The 18,191-nt window shown below is 42.3% G+C and overlaps 5 protein-coding genes across 8 annotated transcripts; 4 read left to right on the forward strand and 1 right to left on the reverse strand.

Annotated features, from left to right (window-relative positions):
- Positions 1–1,747: 1,747 nt before the first annotated feature.
- LOC115771079 (aspartate--tRNA ligase, cytoplasmic) lies at positions 1,748–4,448 on the reverse strand. The gene is made up of 6 exons (XM_030716634.1): positions 4,355–4,448; positions 3,824–3,943; positions 3,392–3,717; positions 2,917–3,323; positions 2,243–2,860; positions 1,748–2,177 (listed from the first exon to the last, which is right to left on the reverse strand). The coding sequence occupies exons 2-6, from the start codon at positions 3,920–3,922 to the stop codon at positions 2,014–2,016; spliced, it is 1,614 nt and encodes a 537-aa protein (XP_030572494.1). The 5' UTR covers positions 3,923–3,943; positions 4,355–4,448; the 3' UTR covers positions 1,748–2,013.
- A 320-nt stretch (positions 4,449–4,768) lies between these two features.
- On the forward strand, positions 4,769–8,729 carry LOC115771672 (protein lifeguard 1). Of its 2 annotated transcripts, none has more exons than XM_030717499.1 (5): positions 4,769–4,844; positions 5,872–5,932; positions 7,217–7,569; positions 7,649–7,897; positions 7,954–8,729. In XM_030717499.1, the coding sequence occupies exons 2-5, from the start codon at positions 5,926–5,928 to the stop codon at positions 8,311–8,313; spliced, it is 969 nt and encodes a 322-aa protein (XP_030573359.1). In that variant the 5' UTR covers positions 4,769–4,844; positions 5,872–5,925; the 3' UTR covers positions 8,314–8,729. The 2 variants fall into 2 exon arrangements, with proteins under 2 accessions (XP_030573359.1, XP_030573350.1); XM_030717490.1 differs by lacking the exon at positions 5,872–5,932 and adding an exon at positions 5,986–6,116.
- A 338-nt stretch (positions 8,730–9,067) lies between these two features.
- On the forward strand, positions 9,068–10,945 carry LOC115771690 (protein lifeguard 1). 2 transcript variants are annotated; one of them, XM_030717518.1, is made up of 4 exons: positions 9,068–9,374; positions 10,011–10,117; positions 10,174–10,275; positions 10,345–10,945. In XM_030717518.1, the coding sequence occupies exons 1-4, from the start codon at positions 9,356–9,358 to the stop codon at positions 10,849–10,851; spliced, it is 735 nt and encodes a 244-aa protein (XP_030573378.1). In that variant the 5' UTR covers positions 9,068–9,355; the 3' UTR covers positions 10,852–10,945. The 2 variants fall into 2 exon arrangements, with proteins under 2 accessions (XP_030573378.1, XP_030573370.1); XM_030717510.1 differs by lacking the exon at positions 9,068–9,374 and adding an exon at positions 9,854–9,941.
- A 163-nt stretch (positions 10,946–11,108) lies between these two features.
- Positions 11,109–13,979, forward strand: LOC115760692 (beta-alanine transporter). Its single transcript, XM_030702160.1, has 6 exons — positions 11,109–11,354; positions 11,426–11,588; positions 12,288–12,434; positions 12,484–12,828; positions 12,886–13,596; positions 13,665–13,979. The coding sequence occupies exons 1-6, from the start codon at positions 11,242–11,244 to the stop codon at positions 13,977–13,979; spliced, it is 1,794 nt and encodes a 597-aa protein (XP_030558020.1). The 5' UTR covers positions 11,109–11,241.
- A 2,154-nt stretch (positions 13,980–16,133) lies between these two features.
- On the forward strand, positions 16,134–18,184 carry LOC115762044. 2 transcript variants are annotated; one of them, XM_030704121.1, is made up of 3 exons: positions 16,134–16,374; positions 17,108–17,379; positions 18,099–18,184. In XM_030704121.1, exons 2-3 carry the CDS (start codon positions 17,177–17,179, stop codon positions 18,109–18,111), a joined length of 216 nt encoding a protein of 71 aa, XP_030559981.1. In that variant the 5' UTR covers positions 16,134–16,374; positions 17,108–17,176; the 3' UTR covers positions 18,112–18,184. The 2 variants fall into 2 exon arrangements, with proteins under 2 accessions (XP_030559981.1, XP_030559990.1); XM_030704130.1 differs by having other exon boundaries at positions 16,134–16,278.
- Positions 18,185–18,191: the final 7 nt, after the last annotated feature.

The following is an 18,191-nucleotide window of genomic DNA, read 5'->3' on the forward strand; positions in this document are numbered from 1 at the left end:
TTTATGACATTTTCTTCTACGGGAAGATTTGAATTTTCCAAAGACGGGAAAACTGTCTAAAATTTGAAGCAAAAAACTCGGCCCGGCAAGGCCTGGAAATATCAGCTAGCATATATATATATATATAGGTATGAACTAGTGACGTTAACTGACTAACAAGCAGCAGATCGCTGGCTCAAATCCAGCAGCAATTTTCAAAATTCTATATATTTCTAGTTAATATATTATTGCTCAAACTGAACATAAATTAAAAACCAAAACAAGAACAATGAAATAAATGGATGTCAGCAATGATTATAACAATTTGTCTAGTGTTTTATCAATTACAATGTATCTTTTTTGGGAGACCCCATCCAATCGCCGACATACTGGAAACTTAGAAGATCGAAGGCAATATATTTTCATAAATTTGTGATAGTATATAATATTTGTATAGCCTTCTAGAGGTTATTATAGTTTTTTAATTATAATTTGTGAAATGCATAGAAGGAGACATTTCCATAAGTATTTATCGTAGATCATTTATCACGACTTGATATGTCCATCTATCCCAAACTAGTAAAGTAATCTTCATTCGCAGCACAGCTCTTGCAGACATTAGCACAAAAACGCATCGTTATCCAAGTGTTTGACCCTTAGATGTGCCTTATCAATATGATAAAAAGCTGTAGTCGAGATGATCCGATCAGCAGATACCTGTACTCCAAATCACCGCAAGCTGCGCACTTTTCACATCGCGTTTGCAGTTATTTCCCCTCTGTGCTGCATTTTGGTAAATATTCTTTGAAAAAAGCTGCGTTTCTGTCCGATCAGTCCGATATAATGGCATCATATAAGGGCATATAAATTGCACCAAAACGTGTGCCTTTAAAAGACATCCGTTTTATAAGGATAAGGTTACCTGGCTGGGTCGCTGTGTCCCTTTGTTGACACCTGATCAACATGAAAGTTGTCCGTCAACCTCCATTCTCAGCAATATGTTATGAGAAAAGAAACATGAAACTTTTTAAAAACAACGTTGCTCTAAGGAACCTTAACTTGGCCTTTCGAGTGGACCCACTCCCTGGGCTTAAGATCCCGGCTTTGTCCTTGCTGAACAGAGCCAGGGACCACCCCGAGGTGGGTGACATTGTCAGTACACAGGCATATAGGGCGATATTATATTGAATGTCGCACAATGTTCATCATGCGTCTCCATATATGCAAAAAGCATAGTAAACTAACAAATTTCGGGATTGTCCAAGCTATTTCAACAAACAATTTCCTTTTTCCATAAACTTAAGCTCTAACCGATCGTTCCTTTGGCAGCTATGCGACATAGTGGTCCAATCTGATTAGATCTGAAATACAATATGTTCTGCCTATAACGAAAAGACGGACATGTCGAAAGCTTTAAGGCTGAGAGACTTCAGCAGATAGACGACATGGTTATATCAGCTCGTCTGTTGGTACTGATCCAGAATTTAAATAGTTTTTAAGAGTCGGACATGTCTTCGTCTACACATTTCACATTTTACGACGAACTGTAGGTCCCTCTTCAAATAAACATTGAATGCAATTTTCTTGGCAATTATCTAAATGGTTTTCATTTCATGGATATATTGAATGAGGTACCCGTAACAATTAATTAAATGGGTTTCGCTTTGTTAGCTTGTGTGTTAGCAGTGTCTCCCATAATAAGCAAAAATCGTCCTCTTTTTCCTCTAACAGAAGTTGCATTTGCTTAACGAAACAATGCACATAGAAATTACCAAACACACTTGCAAAGATTTATTTCGTATGGTTTTAAACACTTTGACCTAAACAGTCTTTACAAATTTTGTTGTCAGACAACTTTGCAGTATGCAATTTCTTAAAAGAGGATATAGACTTAGGGAGTAGCAGGCGTCTACTAAAATAAAAAAATGTTGAGAGTTGGCGAAGGTTCACAGATTGGAAAGTTAGAGGGAAATAAAAGATTGTAGCGAATTTAATTCAATAAAATATAAGTTATTGTTTTTGAATCGATCACGTTTAAGGCGTTAACCGTTTGGGATCACGTGGGAACATTGACGTCTTTCTAATGTTATCCAAGCCAAGATACAACATAACGACACGCTCCATGCCAATGCCGCCGCCAGCGTGCGGTGGACATCCGTAACGGAAGGATTCAATGTAAGCAGCGATTTTCGTGGTATCTGCAAGAATGTGCATGCAAAGGATAAGCTTTATACTGCCTGGTAGCAATAATAGTAACACCTACCAATGCCGTGGTGCTTGGCACGCTCAATTAAGTACTCGGGATCGTGTATACGTTGCGCGCCCGACAGGATCTCTTCACCGCGCATGAACATGTCATACGAGTTGGAATAGATCGGGTTGTTGGGGTCGGGCATCGTGTAGAACGGACGTATCGACAGCGGAAACTTGTCGAGGATGTAGAAGTCAGTGTCGTATTTGGCTTTCACCAGGCGACCCAACAACTTTTCATTTGGCGTTGACAAATCCTCTTCGTCCCCCGTCTCGATGCCAGCTTCGCGCAGCATAGCCACGCCCTCCGCGAACTGCAGTATAAGCGGCGGCTCCAGAAACTTGAATGGCTCCACCTTATACTGCTGGCCAACGGCTTCGATCTCTCGGCTGTACTTGTCGCGCAGACCCTTGAAGATGGCTGTAAACGTATTGCCAATCGTATGCAACACTTCGTGGTAGTGGTATTTGAATGCCATTTCCAAATCGAGTCCAACGAACTCGGTCAAGTGCCTGTGCGTGTTTGAGTCCTCTGCGCGGAACACTGCGCCAACAGTGTACACCTTGTCAAAATCGGCAGCGATTGCCATTTGCTTGTACAGCTGCGGAGACTGCGCCAGATATGCAGAATCTGGAAAAGCCAAAAATTAAATCGCATCGGAAAGAATTGTCTCTCAAAAAACTTACCCTTGAAGTAACTGACGGTAAAGACATTAGCGCCACCTTCGCTGGCAGCGGAAATGATCTTGGGCGTGTGGATTTCGGTGAATCCCTTCTCGGTCAGAATATCGCGGAACAAACGACATACGCCAGCCTCCAGGCGAAAAATGGCCTGATTTGCTGGTGTTCTCAAGTCGAGTACGCGGTTATCTAGTCTGGTGTCCTGGTTGACGCGTATGTTAAGTCCCTCGGCATCGTCTGCGTTTTCAGGTCGAGATGCGTCCTCAATTTGCAGTGGCAGCTGTGCCTTTGCCTGCGAAATGACGAAAATCTGCTCCACGCACAGCTCCAACAACTGTTCCGTACAAGACTCAATTCTGGTGGGCACAGACACTGGCTTCGCTTGGATGTCGATAATGCTCTCCTTCGGTATGCTGCAATCAATCAGTACATCAATCAATCAATTACGCATACAACTCAATCGAAATATCGTTACGCTTACTTTCCGGCAAATTTGACCATCTGCTTGGAGATGATGTCGCCCACGGCCAGAATGCATTGAACCGTGCTGCTCTGCTGGCGCAGAATAAGGAAGCACTGTTTGCCCTTTGAGCGCGACGTATGCACGCGGCCACGTACCCAGACCAGACTCTTGCCCACATGCGCATTCAGTTCGGGCACAGACACAAACTCGCGCTCGCTGCGCTTATCTTTCGACTGTATCATCTCGGAGAGACCGTAGCGAGCTGAAGCATGATCCGCTGCATTGTCACCGGCCGCATCTTCCGCGGCGAGGGCAGCGGCAGTGCCGGCTTTCTGCTCAGCTTTCTGTGGAGAGATAAAGTAGAAGAATTAATGAGCAATAACGGCACTAATCAATGTTATCAGCGGTATATGAGCTGAGACTTATGCCACGTCGCCAGGCGCAGCTTACCTTGGCCGCTTTCGCTTGCTTCTTTGCTCCCTTCTTGGAGACCGGCTCCTGCCCAGCAGCGGCGTTTGCACTGGCTGTATTCTCCTTTTCCTCGACCATTTTGGAATGCAACAAAGACGGCTGAAAATTGCGACAATTTTTATAGTTTTACAGACACATCAACCGCAATGGTTGCGATAAGCAACAGGCGAGAGGCGGCACGAATTCGGCACTCAACTATTGCGTCACACACATACATATACACATATGTATGTATTTGTGTGAGTGCATGCGTTCTCTATAAAAATAGCAGCGAATGTAGCGTGCACTAATTTGCATATGCACTGCAATTGAAAGCCGCTGCTGCCGGTTACATTCTGCAGTTCAGTCAACCCCACGCATCAATTGCCCACCACATATGGAAAGCGAGCCAACCTTCTCTTTGTTTCGTGCCGCACTCACACATAACCTAAACATACAGCACTTGGACGACAAATTTCACCATTTGTGGCCTTCATTTATTGATTTTGGTTGCACTTGCAAGACGCTTACCAGATCTTTCCTAGCCTTTTAATACACAAACGAATAGATTACACGAGTGTCGGGAGCTATTGCAGCATGCTCGGCCGTTGTGCAGTTGGTAATATTTAGGTTGTTTCTGGCCTGTTATCGATGGTTGACGTAAACTGTATTATCGATATATTTTAATGATGCATTAACCGGTAAACATTTTGAATAATAAAATGAAAATCCACTTACAAATACAAGAAATAATAAATATTTAACGCTCTGCAAATTTTACTTTATATGATGGTCATATCAAAATTTACAGTTGATTCAAAAACTTGCTGATAGCTAGCGATAGCATTTTACCAACATTGGAAATGCACTCCGTACTAAGCTCAACATTCCGTATCGATATATTTGGAACCATGCTATATCGATATTATGTTCATCCCTAAGAAACGCAGTTTTCTGAAAAAACACTCAAGTGGAAGTTTGTTTAATTTGTTGTGCCACATTTCTGTGCGTATTTAATAAGGTAAATATCGCCGATGGCTATTTTAAGAACAAACATTCTTTGCTAAACATATAGAAACAAGTGTTTTTTAGTTTTTTTTCGTCGTTTTCACCCCAAATAATCACTTAAGTGGTCGTGCGAGTGACTCACCAGCCACTATATAACTGCTTTGCCTTACTTTAAGCAGAAATGCGGGGAAAATTTAATCATCTCGCACAAGTACAGTGGCCACATATCTGGCTAAACCTTTTGATTAACAACTGCACACTTAGTATATGCAAGCATATGCAAATGCCTATAGCGACAATTTTACGTATTAATAGGCATCTGCAGAAGGTTCACACGTCATGTTTACTTTATTCCACAACAAACCACGTATTTTAGGTCGGGCCATTTTCCATTGCTCCCGAAATTCCCCTAGTTAGAAAATTCCCTCAAAGCCAGCTAAATCGTAAGAAATCTGACTGGAAATTTATCTGGGTCTATTAGTTTAAATACTTTAGGGAAATAGTTACATGCGCGTTTCTCTTTCTCTCTTTTTAATATATGTGATATATTTGTTTTTGTATGCAAAGGCTTTTATATTATTTGTATTTTGCCTATGGATTATCCTTTACTCATTATTCTAAGTACAGTTAAAACAAGAGATGCTTTTAATAGGCAAAAAGTAATGTCTAAACAAAAACATTTCGTAATGATAAAGCAAATAAGGAAAGTGTAAATTTTTCAACAAAGTAATTATATAAATTAAATTTCAAAATTACTTAATTAATTACGTTCATTAATCGAACAATGGGGGACGTTGCATTTTTCATTAGGACAATACCCCAATTCGTATTGCCACAAAGACCTTGGGAAAATTCCAGAAACGTGGGTCTAAAAAATCTATTTATTATAGATTTACTTTATTATGCATTTCAATATTTGATTTTGCTTTTAAAACTTGATTTCAAAGAAAAACTTGATGCACTTACACCCAATTATCCAAGGTAGTAACACAACAAATAATAAATTCATCAAGTTATTATTCATTTCTTTTATTTTGCAGGTAAAGCGACATCCATTGAAAGTATCGAGCTGTCACAGCGATAAGATCAGCGAAATGCAGGGTGAGTTCTTATATACAAACTGGAACTAACGGTTTCTTGGGTTTACTTTGCAGTGAACACTCGGTATAGTGGTCCCTAGTAGCTATCTGTAGGAGCAGATCGTTCAGTTCAGTTGAGCCCACAAGCGCGACAAACGTTACAGCAATGTCGTGGCAAAGTGTCCCTCAATATCCTCAATACCAAGGTTTAACTTATTTGTACTTTTCATTTGTTGGTTAATTGATATGATTTGATATGCTTTCTGTTTCGTTACCCGTCGCATGCTTTTGTTGCGTTTCATTTTCTGCCATTACTTACATATTTATAAGGCCTGCTAGCCATTTGTAGCTCTGGTCCATTTTAGAGTACATTACGCCTTGGTTGGATGGTTTATTGTCGTATTCGAGTGCTGTCAAGCATCGAAGTACATGTCATTCATTTTAAATGTAAATGTAAACAGCTTTTCTGATACTTCATCTTTTACCAGAAATTTGTGATAATCAATAATTTTGTTGAATACCCAGAATGCAATTTGGTTTGGGTTTGCGACAATTTCCTTTTCCCTGTTCTTACTGAACAAATTAAATATTTGCACATTATATATATACTTTTCTTTATTTATATATTCCTTCATGGTTCTCCATTCGGACTGATACACATCTTAAGATAACAAAACATATGGGAATTATCGTGCGGTGCGTTATTACTAAGTGCTTTCTTATCTATGCGCCTGAATGAGGGTTACTTAGTAACTTACTAACTTCTTCTTTTCTTCTTCTTTTTCTAAAGAGAAAATACTTTTATAGACTTAATTACATAACGTACTTTTGCATAGAGAAGTACGTTCTCCTCATACTCGTGATTCACAATGACTCTTCGAAATCTGAGCGCGAAATACTTGGAATGATTGTATCCATTGTTATTCTGTCAATTGTGAAAATGACTTAGCTTCTGCATTCCATGACTAATCCTCAATTCAACATTTCACTTTACAAGATATGTTTCACGCTTGAGCTTAAGCTCGACATTACAGACTAGACATAAATGCATTTATTTAGCAATATATTTGCGATCGTTTGGTTTTTAAAACCCAATGTTATCTTTCTTTGGTTTTCCTTAAGCTGTGCACTAGATTCTTAATTGGAATATATTTTTAGGATTTCGTAATAAGTGGTAGATGTTAAGATTATTTTTTGAGTGCTCATCAACAGGTCGAGCTCACCATAAAAGGCACATTTCTGTTCTGTTCGGATTGCATGAGCGAATCCTTATATAGAATAGATTCACATATTACTCTTCCCACAGATCCCAATCAGCAATACAACTATGGTGGTGGCTACCCGCCACAGGGTGGCTATGGCGGTGGTTATCCCCAGGGACCGCCACAGGGCGGTTATCCGCCGCAAGGAGGTTATCCGCCGCAAGGAGGTTATCCGCCGCAGGGAGGTTATCCGCCGCAAGGATATCCCCCTTACGCCCAGGGCGGCGCTCAACCATATCCGCCACCGGGAGGATATGCGCCTCAGCCTGGCTTTGTTCAACCACCTTCTGATGGCTACGGCTCCTACGATGATCCGGAGGGTCAGCCCAAGAACTTTTCATTTGACGACCAGAGCATCCGTCGCGGATTCATACGCAAAGTTTACATTATTCTAATGGTAAGCAGCTTGCTTCTAATAGCATACGTTCCCAATTTTTATAACTAAGACTATAATTGAATTTTGGGTTTTATTGCAGGGTCAACTCTTGGTCACCTTCGGAGCTGTAGCACTGTTTTCCTTCCACAATGGCACTAAGAATTTTGTACATAGCAATAGGTGGCTGTTTTGGGTAGCTCTAGGCGTTTTGGTCGTCACCATGTTGGCCATGGCCTGCTGCGAAAGCGTGCGCCGCCAGACTCCGACAAACTTTATATTCTTGGGAATATTTACAGTGGCGCAATCATTCCTCTTGGGTGTATCAGCCAGCACCTACGGTCAGACAGAGGTGAGTACTGTTTGCAAATGTAATGTCAACTCCAATTGATTTCCTTGATTCTGCAGGTTTTAATGGCGGTGGGCATAACGGCTGCTGTTTGTCTGGCACTCACAATATTTGCCATGCAAACGAAAGTGGACTTTACCATGATGGGCGGCGTATTACTCGCTTGCTTGGTGGTCTTTATGATATTTGGCATCGTGGCCATATTTTTCAAGGGCAAAATCATAACGCTGGTCTATGCGTCCTTTGGTGCGCTCCTCTTCTCGGTATATCTGATATACGACACTCAGCTGATGATGGGCGGAGATCATAAGTACTCTATAAGTCCCGAGGAGTACATCTTTGCTGCTCTGAATCTGTACTTGGACATTGTCAACATTTTCATTTATATTCTAACCATTATTGGCGCCTCGCGGGACTAGAACCATGCGCCCAATTAACTTGCATTCGGCAAACTTTGATTTAATGTTAACAGGCAATGTCAAAAACTTAATTGTATTGTCCTTACTAAAGTTATATTTCTAATAACCGCATAATCTCATTTACCAGTCACAGAAACGAAAGCGTTCGAATATTATTATTTTGAGCTGTTTGGTTGCGGAAATATTACACGCTTTGTTAAGTTGCCAATTTCCTTTATATATTGTATTAAGCTTAAGCTAAAATGTATGGAAAATTCGTATGTTGTTATGCATAAAAATGCACTGATGTTTATGTCGTTTACTTGCTTGATATGTATTTCAAAATTATCTAAAGACTCTGCATACCTGATATTGATTGATTATCCAAACCAAATAATGTCTCATAAAAACAATAAATAGTCGTATATGTAATCACATACAAATAGCTATGTACATACCTATATTTAAATATGCATACGTATGTATGTACATATATGCAGCGTCGCTTGCAGTTGTTAATCGTATAAAACCTAATACATTCGCCCCAAATATTCTATTCTGTGCAACGACACACAGTGGTCAACAAATCAACAATAATGTGAATCTATTTATTTATTAAAACGAATGTAAAACAAATAACAAAACACCCAATCGCCAATGTTGTCTGTATACTGAGGCGAACTCTAAGACAGGGCATTGTGCGAGACTTGTAGGTCTTCCCCATAGCTTTTTAGGGCGTGGCAACCAATGCACTTGCAAGTGTAGTTAATGCCGCAGTCAACTGGCGGCAGTTGCCAGTTGGCGTTGCCTGCGAATGGATTAGTCAGTTTCGACATTCGCCCACATAAACAATATCATATTTAGGTTATTTTCTTATCTGGGGCGATAAGTGTGAGACAACCAAATATTAAAAACTTGTGCTACCTTCGCCGCCAAACATAGTTGCGCCCGGGTCGGCCAGTTTTATTCGGAAGCTTCCAGCAGTGCGTGTGATTTACGGCGACGGCAACGACGGCCCCAGAGAGTCATCGAGATATCTGAAAGTTCCAATACATACCATAAAATGTATCATTACCAGGCAGGCAAGTAGTCAGAACAAATATGTGAAAAACAAATTGCGAAAAAGTGCTAAAGATTAGATATTCCGGCTGTGTACATGGCATATCGAACCACACAAGGGTTAACCGCAGAATGCGAAACTTTCTCGATTCTTGTCGCAAGCTCACATTACAAATTCCACTCAAGAAAGTAGTTTCAGTGCGGCACTCTTTCCTTATCAAATGCATTTGATAAGGTTTGGTGATTCACGGCGAGTTGTACATAATTTACCAATCAACAGGTAAATAAATGGAGCCCAGGTGTGTCATATCGATACGAGACTGGCGAGTGACGCGTTATCAGCACTTACCAATACCAGTGCGGGCTCCAGGGAATATGTACTTCGTCTGCTCGCTTTGGCTGTTATCTAAGGCTTTCGATGTGTTTGTGTCGGCGGCTAATCTTCTGCTATCTGGCATATGGACAAGCGAAAAAGGTGTCAGGCAATATCCATTAGCCGAACGGCACAGACGCATTCGGAGCTAAATCAAGCATCAGATACGAATATACATATATACATATAACCATGAGCAGTACCCATTTTCAATACGGTTAAGCTATGGCACAGGTTGTTTCCATTCCGCATTTTCTCAACCCTCTCTTTCTCTGGTACCCAACAGGCGATAACAATGGCGTCTACGCGGATGCGGAGGCGGACAAGAGTTTCGCATTCGATGACCAGACCATACGCAAGGGCTTCATACGCAAGGTCTACCTGATACTGATGGTAAGTGCATCCGGATTGGGATGTTGACAGACGCCCATTAAACGATCCTTTGACAGGTGCAACTGCTGATCACGTTTGGCTTTGTCAGCGTGTTCACCTTCTCGAAAGCGACCCAGGAGTGGGCAATGCACAATCCCGCGCTCTTCTGGATTGCGCTGGTAAGTTGAAGTTGAAGTTGCTTTGGGCAAAGCGAAAACGGAGTATCTCTATATTTATCCATGTTGTAGGCTGTGCTGCTTGTGACGATGATCTGCATGGCCTGCTGCGAGAGCGTGCGCCGCAAGACGCCGCTCAACTTCATCTTTCTGTTCCTGTTCACGCTGGCCGAGTCGTTCCTCCTGGGCATCGTTGCCGGCCAGTACCAGGCGGACGAGGTGCTCATGGCTGTGGGCATCACGGCAGCCGTCAGCCTTGGACTTACGATCTTTGCGCTCCAAACGAAATACGACTTCACCATGTGCGGCGGAGTGCTGGTCGCCTGCCTGGTGGTGTTCCTTATATTCGGAATCATTGCGATCTTCATTCCCGGCCAAATCATTGGACTGGTCTACGCCTCGCTTGGCGCGCTCCTGTTCTCCGTGTATCTGGTCTACGACACCCAGCTCATGCTGGGCGGCAATCATAGGTACGCGATCAGTCCCGAGGAGTACATCTTTGCCGCTCTGAACCTCTACCTGGACATAATCAACATCTTCATGTACATTCTCACCATCATCGGCCTGGCGCGCAACTAAGTGAGCCCGACCGGGCTGTGCGCTATCTAGAACTATTTATTACTTTATTACCTAACTGAGATTATGTGTCGGAATTGTTCAAGAAATACAGTTACAATAACAATTTATATTTGTGCGATTTGCGACTGTTCCAGCGACTGTTGCTTGTGCCGCGCCAGCTGCAGTCTGCCAGCTGCATTCTGCCAGTTGGGCTGCGACCCTGTCTCACGCAGCGGTGTCCAATTAATTAAAACACACGAAAGGCCGTAATGTAATTATGTCCAATTGAGATTTGGCCGCGTGGCGGTAGAGCCCATGGCTTAGCGCTTGGGCAAAATCTGGGCTGGAAATGCGCAAGGCCCCGCGATCAGTTGTGCGCGCATTTGATTCGGATTCGGTTCGGACGGCGCGATGGATTTCGATGAAGTACTTAAGGAGGTGGGCGCATTCGGTCTGTATCAGAAGATTATCATATGCTCGGTGCTGCTGCCGGCGGCGCTGCCGTGCGCCTTTCACGCCTACAGGTTGGTCTGACCACGCCCACAAGTCTCTAGACCGGATTAGCCCCTTTTCTAATACCCTTATGGCCTTGCAGTCAGTTGTTTATTGCAGCCACGCCGAAGCACTGGTGCCGCATCCCGGAGCTGGAGCCATGGACACAGGACTACATACAGCTCGTCAAGAACCTAAGTATTCCACGGGACGGACACGGCGCCTACGCTGAGTGTGCCATGTTCGTCCGCAACTACAGTGAAATAGTGCGTGAATTAATCTTCATCTTTTCTATTTTCATAAATAACAAGTACATATGCATTTGCATTATAATTACCCAATCCTTACAAATCAGGAGATCCTGAAAGAAACTGACGAGAATATTCTACAGTGAAAAAGTGGTCAAATTTAGTTTATAGACTTTCCAACCAAATTGATAGCCTAGTAACTCGTTAAGTAACAATTTTTACATATTAAAAACTCAACTATTCCAATTATTAGGAATTTTTTAACTTTGATAATGGACACTTCCTACTTAAGAATATAATTCGATGGTCGACAGATAGCTGAAATCAATATCTTTTTGAGAGACTCTTTTATTCCAGTTTTGATTGTAAATGATAATATATTGATTTGTGTATATATGTTACGAGGTATTTGCGACGGTCTAATCTTTTGATGAAATATTAAACAAATGAGAGAGCTTTATAATGAATGCCTATAAATCTAGTATGTATCCACTGCTTACATCACTTACATTCACTGCTTACATCAGTTTGCATACATAAATGCTCGTTTGCGTATGCTATGAACATCTCAAGTGAAAGCAGTTGAAATGTGAAATCAAGCAGTGCACAAGCAGTATACCCCGTTTAGATAGTTCGTAAAGCCACTTTATAAGCATATATCATTGCTTTATTAAGAGTATTTATATTTTTGATTGGATATGTTTACCTTTATTGCAGGTGCGTTATCTGGAGTACCGTACGCCGTATGAGCTGCAAAAGGAGCAGGCGTCAAAGTTGTTAAAGGTGGATGAGGAGTCTGTTGTGGCCTGTCAGCATGGCTGGCATTACGATAGATCCATGTATCCCAGCACCGTCGTCCAAGAGGTACGAGATGCTCCCTGATAGAACTTAGTTAATCTTCTTTTGCTTGTAGTGGAACCTGGTCTGCGATAGGAGCTTCTACGTGACCCTAGCTTTAGTCCTCTTCGGCGTGGGTGGTCTGATTGGAAACTATGTGTTTGGCTATCTGGTCGATCTGTGGGGTCGACGTCCCTCCTTCTACGCCTATCTCCTGCTCGAAATAGTGGCTTGTGCGGCCAGCGCCTTTGCCTGGAACTACTACTCCTGGCTGGGTCTTCGCTTTGTTGTGGGCCTCACCGTGCCAGCCATATTGGCCAGTCCCTACGTCCTGGCAATCGAACTGGTGGGACCGGAGCGTCGGGTATTCTGCACAATTGTCTCCAACATTGCCTATTCCCTGGGCCTGGTCCTGCTCGCGGTAGGTACAATCTCGCTTAGCGAGAAGATTGAAGATTTAAGATTTATGTATTCAAAGGGCGTGGTCTACTTGGTGCGTGACTGGCGATATCTGACCCTGGCCGTATCGCTGCCGCTGCTAATGCTCTTCTCCTGCTTTTTCGTGCTGCCCGAGTCACCACGTTGGCTGATAGCCGTGGGCCAGACGAAGCGGGCAGTGAGAATCCTCAAGGTCATGGCTCGTGTCAACGGAATGCATGTCTCTCGGGACTTTGCGGAGCGGCTGCAGCAGCGACTCAGCCGGACGCAGCCCGGGGAAACAACGCACTATGGCATTCTGGACCTCTTCCGTGGCACAAATATGCGACGCAAGACGCTGATTGTGACCCTGATCTGGTTCGCCAACACCAGCGTCTACGTGGGCCTCAGCTACTATGCTCCGGCTCTGGGTGGCGACGAGATCTGGAATTTCTTTCTGGCCGGCGCGGTGGAGCTGCCCACGTACCTGCTGCTCTGGCCTGGCCTTAGCTACTTCGGACGCCGTTGGATTCTCTTCATTTCCATGCTGGTCGGCGGAGTGGCCTGTGTGGCCACCGTGCTGTACCAGCAACAGGCGGAGGTGATGCTGCTCCTGTACTGCATTGGCAAAATGGGCATCTCATCGGCATTCGTCGTGTTGCCCCTGCTCGCCTCCGAGCTGTACCCGACCGTGGTGCGTGGCCTGGGCATGAGCTTCAGCTCCGTGGTGGCCATGACGGGGCCCATTATTATACCGGTAATTAATCACATGGTGAGCTCACTGAGATTAGCTAAATGGTACTCTTCTTAAGCTAACGCAATAATCCATTCTGCGTGCAGGGCCAGCAGATGCTGGTGCTGCCCCTGATTGTGATGGGCGCCCTGCTGATTGTCGGTGGCTTCGCCAGTCTCTTTCTGCCCGAGACGCGTGGCAGGAATCTGCCACAGACTCTGGAGGAAGGCGAAGCGGTTCCGCTCAGTTTCCTGCTCTGCTGCTGCGCAGAATCGGAGCCGAAAAGCCGACAAAGAGGTCTGGGCAGGAGCCGGATGATTCCAGAAGAAGCTGCAACAGTTTATCACAGAGTCGGCGTTGGAGGTCCTGCGTCCTGCAAAATCGTTTGCAGTATTTGTAAAAGAGAAATGCGAACATTGTAATAAATAAACAATTGTTTAAAACCTTTAGTAACAATTGGATGTTTTATTTAAACTTATATTGTATATTTACACGTGCTTTTCGAATTGGTAAAAATAACTAAGCCGAACTATGAGAATGGGATTTGTCAAATATTATTAGTCAGCCTAGAAGTATGCAATGCAATATGTCTATTTCTATGCATGCCCTAACATTTATGGGCTAGTTACGCTCAGAGACTCATTTCGCTATTTGTGACATTTTACATAATAATTAACTTTATAATTGTTTCCCTATAGATTTTAATATTTAGGGAACTACGCCTATTTTAGGCCTTAAGTTCCCTTCTTTTGCGCTTTTGGATTTTCTTAAACAGAGATTTTAGGATACATAACTTCATATCATATGCAAATCTATTTTATTCAATTCATTTTTCCATATAAACATCAAGAAAGAAGATTGAATACTCTATCAAGCGTATAGTAGATTTGTTATATAATTCTCTATATATATTTTTTTTTAGTATTTTATTCTTTCGCATAATGAGTGACACAGTGAAGAAGACATCTTCGGCCGCATAAAGTGTAGTGTAGTCAGGTTAATTAATGGATTCCAAGCAACTTTGGCCCTATGTTTTATTTAGACTCTTCTTGATTTAAGACGCTGAAATCGGATTGCTATATTATATTACATTCAAGGTTTTTGTACAAAAATATCTTATAACAACTTGAACCACGTTCACTTTATAAAATTAAGTATGCTAAGCTTGATTGCTTCACGTTATTCAGATCAGATAGATAAATAAGTTCTAGAAGTAATTTAGTTAACTTGCCCTGAAGGGCATCCCAAAGACAAGAAGCCATTTTGTATAAAGCAACCGCTGCTTGAAAGTGTGTACACAAATGTGTGTGTATGTGTGTGTGTGTGTGTGTGTGTGTGTTTGAGCTGAAGGGTACTTCAGTTATGGGTAAAAGGTATCTATAGTCGATAACACTCAAACTAGTTGCTTAAGAGCTATTTACTTAAGGCTACTTAATTCTATTAATGTGTGCTGTTCAGCTATTTACTTACACACACACACACACACTTTATTTACATACTTACATAAATTAGTATGCATCATTTGTTCAATACACACGCACGTTTATCAGCACAACTATTTATACACCAATACATGTGTACGTTTGCATGAGAAAAAGTGTAAAGTACAAAGTCCAAACACTCGACGAGTGGCTGCGGCTAGTTGTAAAATTGCATTCGCCTTATCAATGGCACGCGGAACGCCGGAGCACAACAAATGCGAAAAGAAAGAGACTCGCAGTGCGGAAGTGGGAGCAAAGTACGTAGCTGGCAAAGTGACAGGTAATTACATGCGCGTATGCATACAAAAATGGATAAACACTTAAAATTGCAATTCTCTTTTGTATTTAAACTTAAGCTATAGCCGAACAAAAGAATCCATACATAAGTAAAACTGTACTGTGAATAATAATGAATATTTACATAGGTGAGTTTTAAGGTAGTTATATGAATATGTATATGAATAGAGGGGCTGGTTTAATTGTCATACTTTCTTTCGATTTAAGTCGATCGATTTCTAAAAAACGTGGTTAACTGTATTTTATGCATTGTTGCAGAAATGACTTCGCTTAACTTTTACCTTGCGAATTGTTCAGGTTCTCAAAATAAACTTTTAATTGAAAAGACTGTAACATTAAGAAACACATTTTTTGGTATAACGCATCGCATTAAAACTGTTCCAATTTGTGCCTCGAAACACACCCTGTTTATATGTATGCAAGTGTCCATGGAGTGTGTATGTGTAACAGTGAGAAACAACGATCAAAACAAACAAGAAAAACTGCCTCGACCAGGCAGATAAACGAAAGACAACAACAACAACAACATCAACGCCAGATGTCGCCAGCGAGTCGAAGAAACCCATGTGCATTCAAAACATAATGTAATCGCTTCGAGCATCTACAGCAATGTACAGCTAGTGCACACACACACACAAACGCACACACTTGTATATACATATGTATGCACATGCCCATGTATGTGCGTACGTATATATACAAACTCAATGCTGTGTTTGTGACGCCTTCGCAATTGATTAAACCTACGGAGCGCGCCCGGCATCGACCATCGAGCAGCGCTGTCGGCGCTGCGTTCAGTGCGATCGCAGACATTGTGCAAAACGGTTCGCATAGGCTCCGAGCTGAACGCTGGAATTGGAATTGGAATTGAAATTGAAATTGATATTGGAATTGAAATTGGAAGTGCGCGAGTAGCTGCGCTGGAACTGTGTCAGGCCAATTTGTAAGCGTTGAAAAGGGCGTTACCCCCACCCCATGAATAGTGGCCATCAATCATTTCAACCAATTACAACGCAGCACAACTCGTGGCAGCCTTGAGGTAGGTCGCGTTTGGCCTCTGTGTTATTTCCAACTAGTGTAAGCCCTAGTGGAACGACGCCCTCCAAAGCTGACCTTATCAGCAACAGTGCAACGTCGTCTTAAGGACCATCTTATCGTGCCACGTTGTCCGTTTTGGCTTTGTTGTTAACAAATCAAATAGCTGTTGAATATTGCGGCGCGTGCTCGGCGCTGATTTTTGTAGTCAAACTGTTATCAGTGGTGCGAAGTGAACTGCTTTGAACTTGTTAAGCGCCCGAGTGCTAATTGATAATATGTATGAATCGACATCGACTATATAGTATATATAGAAGCGCTAATCTTCAAAATTGTCATGCTGAAACTAAGACGCATTTTATTTTCTCTGCGAAGCGAAATTCATAAATTGCATACTTATCGCTTCCATATCAAAAAGTTACCTACACAAAAGTTTGAGCCTCAATATAATATTATTTGCAACTCATTTACCTTCCTATGATTTGTTATTCGTTTCGAAACGCTGCAAAACTTTATCACAAATTGAGTCACTTCAAAGCAATCATACGAGGCCATTATCACACAAAAAAGAATAAAACACAAAACACTTGGAAACAAGAAAGGAACATAAAAAACAATGTGCACACATAATACATACATAATATATACATAATATACATATATAATATACATAACACTCGAGTCCACCAAAAACCCGAATTCACAAAAAAAACAAATCGTTTTTGATATATTTTTAGCTTTATCAATTTGTTTTCTTACGGGAGGCTCGACATTTGTGCTCTCTTCCCCCTCCAATTTATATAGCCATGGATAGCGTCAAGTCGTTTTTCGCCAACCCAAACAAAGAGAATAATCTGGCCAATCAGCAAAATGGCGTTACGCGTCGTTGGGCCACCTGGAACGGCAACATGCAGGCACACTCGGATCCGGGTTCGGTGAATGCGGCCAGGAGAGACCCGAACCGCGGCGATGCCAAGCGCAAGGATAGCGATAATTACTTCTATATCATGTAAGTTCTAGATATAGTCCAAATAATACGGGGCAACAGATTGAGTGCAGCCTTGACTTGCTTATCGATAGAATTTATAAAATAACTGTGCAATAAATTTCTGATTTCGGTTCACTTTTATCAGCTCGCTTTTAAGTTATAATTAACACTTGTTATCAGAGCGTAAACAGCAAATACTTAACAATTTAATTGGACCGAGCCGCAAACGTTCTCTAGCACTTTTTGTAAACCAGTTTTTCGATCTGGTCGTTGTCATTGAAAAATACCAGTATCGTGTTTATAAAACCAACTTTCGGCACGAACAATTCCAAATCGGTGGCAAAAGCTTTTCTGACGTACACACTAGAGAACTTGGCATCTAAACAATCGCATAGAGGGGCAAAGCAGCGGGAGGGGGGGGATTGCTTAGGGGCTTTACGTCGTACTCATTTCCACTTCAGTTAAGAATTAGCTGCGACGAGCGTGAGGCGTTGCTTGAATAGCTTGTCGAAGGCGGGTTATAACCCAAAAATAAACTCACCTGGGTAGCAGCTGGGTAGCCAAGTATAAAGTGAATGATTCAGCACGGCAGCTGGAGCAGTACCAGTTGGCCAACGGGCAGGATTACGTGCAGCGCGTAAGTTTCAAGATCAGCCAAATGTTGACTCATTCTGCTTGAGGGAGGGCCTTCATTTTATCCAGATCCAACTAATCTCTCTTTCTCTCCATATTGCTTCCAGGTGGCGAGCCTAAAGGAATCCCAACAGCAAAGGAGCCATAAGGATTAGGATTTAGTCTAAAGTGACCTACATCTAATTAAAGAGACATCGGCG

The sequence above is a fragment of the Drosophila novamexicana genome, unplaced genomic scaffold (genome assembly GCF_003285875.2).
Source record: "Drosophila novamexicana strain 15010-1031.04,08,12 unplaced genomic scaffold, DnovRS2.1 tig00000008-arrow-pilon, whole genome shotgun sequence".
NCBI classification, from domain to species: Eukaryota; Metazoa; Arthropoda; class Insecta; order Diptera; family Drosophilidae; genus Drosophila; species Drosophila novamexicana.

Bases quoted from the DNA above. Each gene is read 5' to 3' on its own strand.
- LOC115771079 (XM_030716634.1), bottom strand. From the start codon at position 3,922: ATGGTCGAGGAAAAGGAGAATACAGCCAGTGCAAACGCCGCTGCTGGG. The intron at 3,718-3,823 runs GTAAGCTGCGCC...ATCTCTCCACAG, and splicing joins AGCAAGCGAAAGCGGCCAAG to AAAGCTGAGCAGAAAGCCGG. The intron at 2,861-2,916 runs GTAAGTTTTTTG...TGGCTTTTCCAG, and splicing joins TACCGTCAGTTACTTCAAGG to ATTCTGCATATCTGGCGCAG.
- LOC115771672 (XM_030717490.1), top strand. From the start codon at position 6,077: ATGTCGTGGCAAAGTGTCCCTCAATATCCTCAATACCAAG. The intron at 7,570-7,648 runs GTAAGCAGCTTG...GTTTTATTGCAG, and splicing joins AAGTTTACATTATTCTAATG to GGTCAACTCTTGGTCACCTT. The intron at 7,898-7,953 runs GTGAGTACTGTT...TTGATTCTGCAG, and splicing joins GCACCTACGGTCAGACAGAG to GTTTTAATGGCGGTGGGCAT.
- LOC115771690 (XM_030717510.1), top strand. From the start codon at position 9,917: ATGAGCAGTACCCATTTTCAATACG. The intron at 9,942-10,010 runs GTTAAGCTATGG...GGTACCCAACAG, and splicing joins CAGTACCCATTTTCAATACG to GCGATAACAATGGCGTCTAC. The intron at 10,276-10,344 runs GTAAGTTGAAGT...TCCATGTTGTAG, and splicing joins CGCTCTTCTGGATTGCGCTG to GCTGTGCTGCTTGTGACGAT.
- LOC115760692 (XM_030702160.1), top strand. From the start codon at position 11,242: ATGGATTTCGATGAAGTACTTAAGGAGGTGGGCGCATTCGGTCTGTAT. The intron at 11,589-12,287 runs GTGCGTGAATTA...CCTTTATTGCAG, and splicing joins TCCGCAACTACAGTGAAATA to GTGCGTTATCTGGAGTACCG. The intron at 12,435-12,483 runs GTACGAGATGCT...TTTTGCTTGTAG, and splicing joins CCAGCACCGTCGTCCAAGAG to TGGAACCTGGTCTGCGATAG.
- LOC115762044 (XM_030704121.1), top strand. From the start codon at position 17,177: ATGGATAGCGTCAAGTCGTTTTTCGCCAACCCAAACAAAGAGAATAAT.